At 41.1% G+C, this 6,924-nt stretch overlaps 1 protein-coding gene across 1 annotated transcript; it reads right to left on the minus strand.

Annotated features, from left to right (window-relative positions):
* Window positions 1–5,157: 5,157 nt before the first annotated feature.
* Window positions 5,158–6,525, minus strand: GPR61 (G protein-coupled receptor 61). The gene has a single exon (XM_032217268.1). It carries the CDS (start codon window positions 6,523–6,525, stop codon window positions 5,158–5,160), a length of 1,368 nt encoding a protein of 455 aa, XP_032073159.1.
* Between the last annotated feature and the right edge of the window lie 399 nt (window positions 6,526–6,924).

Raw genomic sequence — 6,924 nt, forward strand, 5'->3', positions numbered from 1 at the left:
GAATCTATGCTACATGTAATTAAGGGCAAGACTTTAATCACACAAGTTCAGCTGCCATCTTTTTTCCTGCTGCTGCTGGACCTAAACAACCTCCTGTAACTTGTGAATCAGCCTTTTGAACAGATGGATTTAAGAGGTACAGTAGATATTCATAAGGTTATTCCTATTTGAGATTTGAACCTGGACAAAAGTAAAGCAGATGTTTGGGAAGATCAAGAGTCCTGAAGCCATCTCTGGTTCAAACATGGACAAAGTCTTTTGATTGGAACTCCCTACTAACAGTCAGTAAAGAAATTGAACAGAACTACAGATGGACATGGGATTTCCCATCCTGTTGATCTCTAAAAACTTGCATTTTGCAATATTAATCCTGCTTGGTTTTTACAAATCCTCTTACATTTTGAGAGAATGGTTTCTCCACGTGAAGGGCTTTCAAAAGCAGATGAATAAACTGGCGATGCCATTCAACTGAATAAAGAAAAAGGATATTTGTCAGCAGATTGTGTTTTGAAGAGGTGGCGGAACTAGTCATCTTCACAATCCTTTCCTCTCAGACCCCATCAGTTTCCAATGATCCTTAAGTAAAGGAGAAAATATTATTGTGTTACCAATTATAGAGAGAAGAATCAACAGTCAGTTTGGCATTTTGGTTGTCTTCAGTATGTGAAATGGTGATATCTCATTTTGAGATGGATGGATGGATGGATGGACGGACGAGACTAGACAGAACGTTCAGTGTTACCACTATCACAGGACAAGAAAGAGGTTTATGTCAGTGTTTGCCACTTACCGAGTTTGGAAAGGATTTAACAGAACATCTGAATTCTTCTGTGAGATTCTTTATATCCAAATGTGTAATGAATGTCAGTGTGGCTACAGAATTTAGTTCATATCTGGGGCCATATCCAGATAGACATTAACAGCAGCAGAATTCTTTGCACTCATCTCGCAGTCCCAATCCGATAGTCCCAGAGGAGAGCAATCTGCAAATTTTAATATGGATTTTAATATCCCTGTCCACTGTCTGAATACCTCAGATCTGCCCTTTGTCAAAACCACTCCTGAACATCTGGATTTCATACTCTTGTTCAGCAAGGCTGGTTATATAACTTCAAAAAGTAAATAGGCAAGAAACCAAAATTCTCCGGAAAAATTGTCAGGCTCCTATATGCAAACTGGAGCTCCTCTGAACCCCACTTCTCTTAATCCCTAAGGGCATTCATTAAAATGGATCCGGAAACCTGAAAAAGAGAAAATAAACACTAGCAGAGAGAAAAAATAATGTTCTCTGGAATAAAACTCTGCACTGTCACTCAAAAATAAAGCTGACATATCTTTCCTATTTGAAGTTAGGCAGTTTTGAAAGAGCATCTGTTCTGAACAATATTATTGGGACAATGATTTTCTTAACTGAAACCTTTTGTTCTTATTTGATCGGCAGAGAGCCCATCTCACACATAGGCCCTGAACATTATCAAATAAATAATCATTTTATTTGTTGCTCTAGGCTTCAATTGTCCTACATTAAAATAGCCTCCTTTCTTGCAAGATGAAGCCATGAAATGTTATATATGATCCAGAAAGATTTTGGAGAGTAAATGTATTCTGAATATTGGGCCATTTAGCACAATTTTGCATAATTTAGCAATGTTTGAATTGTGATATTTCATTTACAATCCCTTCTCATTGGCCTTGTATGAAGGAGAAAATGTTACAGTGGAAAACAAAGAGATGTGTATTATTGGGAAACACCTCGCCCATCCCGGAAAGAATTGAGAAACAGAGAGATTAGTGTGGATCTGTCTATTGTGTCAATTTCCAGTGAACTTTTGGTTCAACTTTCTTTGGCTTCCTCAGACCCCTAAAGCCCCTCGGGGAGTGATCTGTTAAGATACAGCCTGTTGTGCCTTAAAATGGCTTCTACTGTACAGTGCAGTGGAGTTGCCATGGTAACAGCTTCACAGTACTCCACAAGGGGGCTCCCTCTGGTAAGTGGGAAAATCCCACATTAGAAATTATGTTTGGTCCTGACATTTTCCCCCTATAAATAAATATCTGGGCAATGTCGGGTTATCAATTAGTAGTATATAAAGGAAAAATGAACACAGAGACAAGGGAAAAAACAACTCTTGAGACACATACACATTACTGGAGAGCATCTTTAGGTCAGAAAAAATTACTCCTGGTGGGTGAGATCTCAGGGTTGAATCATTATATGGGAGTTAAGGAATACTCTTGTGCATTGCAAATTTCTGGTGTCCATTTTCTATACTCCCTGAACTGACCAGTTTTGCTTTCTTAAGAGTTGTTACTATATTTGGCATGCCATGTAGTTTTAATATCTCCATCTGACACCCTCTGAATCTAGAGAGAATTCTGAATAACCATGGCCATTGCTGGTGGGGAATGCTTGGAATCTATTTTCTTACATAGATGGAGGATACCAGGTTATGGAAGGCTTGTTTTTGAAGTCTTTGGCTACTGTATCCAGAGGAACTGAACCAAAGGTAATTGCTATTGAAAATAAAATTTCTGCAGCTCAAAAATATAGCAAACATAATGTTTTGTTTCCTCAAAGTCCCTTCTATCAGGACTCATGCAAGATCAACAACAAACTTCAAGGGGAGGGATGCAATTGAACTAGTTGTTTCAACCTACTACTTAAATCTGAAGAAGGAAGTAGGGAAAGATTATTATTTCTGAAGTGCCAGCAATTCTTATAGTAAAATTACTCCAGGTCAAAAGGAGGCACGAGGATTCACCCAAATGTTTTTGAACTATAGCTTTCTATGGATGGGTATAGTTTCAGGGCACCCCATAGACAGCACAAATTAAAACAAAATGTCTGACAGCAGGAAGGATGTGTGGTAGGACTGAATACACAGAAGGAGTTATGAAGTTTTCATTCATCCTGGAATCCTAAACTTCTAGGCCAAAATTGTGATATGTTATCAAAAGGCCAAAGGGACACGATGGCTCAGTGGCTAAGACACTAAGCTTGTCAATCAGAAAGGTCGGCAGTTTGGTGGTTCAAAATCCTAGTGCCGCATAACAGAGTGAGCTTTGGTTACTTGTCCCAGCTTCTGCCAACCTAGCAGTTTGAAAGCATGTAAAAAATGCAAGTAGAAAAAACCTTTGGTGGAAGGTAACAGTGTTCCGCGCACCTTCAGCTTCTAGTCATGCCAACCACATGACCACAGAGACATCTTCAGACAGCACTGTCTCTTCGGTTTTGAACGGAGCTGAGCACTGCCCCCTAGAGTCAGGAACAGCTAGCACATATGTGCAAGGGGAACCTTTACCTTTATCGGAAGGCCATACAGGAAAAAGAGAAATTGTGCTGGATAGGCAATAGAGAAGCATTGATGCTACAACATAGCCCATGAGAAGCAGTGATTACCTTAGGTGGGCATGAAACGAACTAGGGGAACATGTGTTCCTCCAGTTGTTGCTGAACAACATCAGGATTCTCACCCAGAGTAGCCAATAGTGATGCAGCTCAATGTGTTTTTGAGCCACATCTAGAAAACTGTATGTTCCCCACTTCTGATCTAAGTAATCACATATACAAAAACATGTTTTTCTTTGCATGTACAAGTACAGTGTGAAAGAGGCAATAAGCACAAAACCCCAGGCTTCAGCATAAAAAATTGCTAGTAGATTGGGGTGAGGGTTACCTCTAAATGAGGAAAATCACTAGTACATATCATGTGGTATTTTAATCTATTAAAGTCAGTGTTTGTCTTTTTCTGTCAGGTGATCCAGTGCAATTTATTAACTGTTATGATTGGATTCAAAGTTTAATGATACATTGCAAACAAGCAGACTACAGGTAGTCCTCGACTTACAACCATTCATTTAATGACAACTCTAAGATACAACAGCATTGAAAAAAACTGACTTAGGATCGTTTTTTAGACACTGGTTGCAGCATTCCCATGATCACGTGATTAAAAATAGGACACCTGGTAACTGGCATGTATTTAGGATGGTTGCAGTATCCTGAGGTCATGTGATCACCTTTTAAGATCTTCTGATGAGCAAAGTGAGTGGGGAAGCAAGATTCACTTAATGTTACTAACTTAACAACTGTAATGATTCACTGAACAACGATGGCAAGAAAGGTAATAAAAATGGGGCAACACTAACAACTCTCTTGCTAACCAATGGGAATTTTGGTCTCAGTAGTGGTTGCAAGTGGAGGACTACCTATATGTAACAGCTTAAAGCAATGAACCAGATCATAGGCTTCATTTTACTAATGCAATGTAAACTCATTGCAATTAAAATCATAGTTCTAATCTATTTCTGATATTGGCCAGGTTCCATCTGCATTAAACCAAGTGGTTTATTTTATTTTGGCTTAGTGTAACAAAAGAATCCAGCCACTGAGATCATCCATGGCTTGTTTACTTTTAACTACAGGGAAAGATTCTTGTGTCTTCTTTAGATTTGTTGACATCTTTAATAGTAAGACAATGTGTAATCCTTCAGAACAGGAGAAGGTGGAGCTGCAAAATGTATTCCTACAACATAAAGGTCAGTTGTTCATCCAGTTGTTGCTGTTACCTATCCCTGGGCCTTTTTGTAGCTCACTCATGCCTAGGCCAAATAACAGTGGGCTCTCTCATTTATAATCCTACAAGTCCAAGACAGCCTTGATTAGAAGGTGGATGGAAGGAGTCCAAAGCAGAAGGTAACAATTACTAGAGGAGGGAGGGAAGAAATGAAGGAACAAACGAATGAATGAAAGAAAGAAAAAGAAAGAAAGAAAGAAGGAAAGAAAGAAAGAAAGAAAGAAAGAAAGAAAGAAAGAAAGAAAGAAAGAAAGAAAGAAGAAAAGAAAATATTCAGAATAGAGATGTTTCCAACTACAAAGGTTAAGAATGAGTTGATGGGGCGGGTGAGCAATTATCATCCTGTATAAGTCAAAACTAAATGAAATTAACTGGATACTAATAGCAGCTGATTGTCTGTGTGTGGGTTTACTTGAGCAGCACGTTGGAGAGAAAGGGTTCCAATTGCCATGGTGTATTTATTAAATACTCCCCCATATACAAACGTACACATTCTTCCTCAGCTGCTATATTCTGCATTTCACACATCAATAAATCAAGATTGTCAAGTGCAAAAGAAGAAGAAGAAGAAGAAACCTAGCTACAGCTCAGGCTTCGGTGAGCATGCTGCTCTGATGTAGTTATCATAGGCGGTGATATCACTGTTCATGTGATGCTCCAGGAATTCTGAGGTCTCTTCTGCAATTTGTCCTGGGATCCGGAAATCAATGGTAGCTTGGTCCCTTTTGGGGCTAGGCTGGGTAAGAGCATTTCTGGCCTCAGCGTGGCAATCTGTTCCTTGCAGGAACTGCAAGAAGTTCTCCTCAATGGAGCCTTCTCTGCTGGGTAACCTGAGATCCTCCTCTGGTGGTTGCTTGAAGAAACAGGTGAGGTGCTTGCTGAGCTCTCCTCTGATCTGTCGGTTGAGGCATCCATAGAAGAAAGGGTTGGATGTGAAGCAAAAATAACCAATCCAAGTGACCACATTCTCCGTCTGCTGGCCAGGAAAATGGGAGCTCAGCACCGAGTAGAGATGGAAGGAGAAATAGGGCAACCAGCAGAAGAGAAATTGTCCCCCCACTGCTAGGAGGATGATGACGGCCTTCCCACCCCCAGACGTCCTCTGAGGGGTAGTTCTAGGGGCTCCTGAACTAGTCACCATTGTGGACCTACTACTAAGAGATTCTGATCGTTGCCGTGGGGTATCCATCCAAGTGGGGAGTGGACCATGGTGCATGGCAGCTACTCGGGCCACTTTAAACATATTACAGTAGACCACCAAAATAATGGAAACCGGCAGGAAAAAGTAGAAAACAGCAAAGAAAATCACAAAAAACTTGCAGTAGGCACTTTGGCTCCACTGCAAGGAGCAGGTCTGTCCATTGTAGGCTAGGGATCTATTGATATGGTCTTGGGAAAGCCATCCCAGGATGGGGATGATGGACATAACTACAGCCTTGATCCAAACCCCAACCAGGACACAGACCACCAGGCTTACAGTCATTTTGACCTCATAGCGCATGGGGTGCACCACATAGTAGTAGCGCTCTACGTTAATAGCTGAGATTGAAAGGATACACATGGTGATGAAGCAAATACTCAGGAAGAGATAGGCATGACATATGGCATCCTCAAAGGCTGTGCCATCAAAGAAAGTTGAGCTGGACAGCATGGCTAGAGGCATTAGAGTAATAGCAGCCAAAAGATCCACCAAGCAGAGGTGGAACACAAAGACAAACTTCCTCAGTGCTGGGGTTTTGACAATGACCGTCATAATGGCTACATTGCCCACAATGGCTGTCAAATCAATCAAAAGCATGAAGAAGAGACCCACAGACTTGGAGGCCACATCTCTGGGCTTGGTGTCTAGGCTAGAATTGAGAAGCATAGAACTTTGGGATGCCTGAAGCAGCCTCCTGATCCTGGCAGGATTCCGTACCCACGGGGTGGGAAGAACAGAAGGCTCCATGGAGATTAGCACCTCCCTTTACAAGTCCATCACCCATCCTATTCTGGGTCCCCAGAAAGTAGTCAGAGAGAATCAAGAGAGATGGTGGTGTGCAAGCAGCCACTAGCCATATCGTTTGCCAACATTCAAGTCCAGCAGGTCTTTGGAGTATACTTATACTTTCCAGTACCACACAGTTCTGTGAGCCATTATAATCAGGGGATCTGCTTAATTCACCAAATCTGTTTCATCTTGATTGTATGTCCTAGGATATAGTAGCATGGCAGTGTAGAAAGTCCGTAGGACCCAGCCTGAAGAACAGTCCCTTCCTTGCTAAGTGTATAAAGCTTTACTGCATCTTGCAACATGCTGTTTCCGGGGCAAATGTTTGCACCTGAAAGAAAGGCAGATATATTTACA

This window comes from Thamnophis elegans, chromosome 5 (assembly GCF_009769535.1).
Source record: "Thamnophis elegans isolate rThaEle1 chromosome 5, rThaEle1.pri, whole genome shotgun sequence".
In the NCBI taxonomy this organism is placed as follows: Eukaryota; Metazoa; Chordata; class Lepidosauria; order Squamata; family Colubridae; genus Thamnophis; species Thamnophis elegans.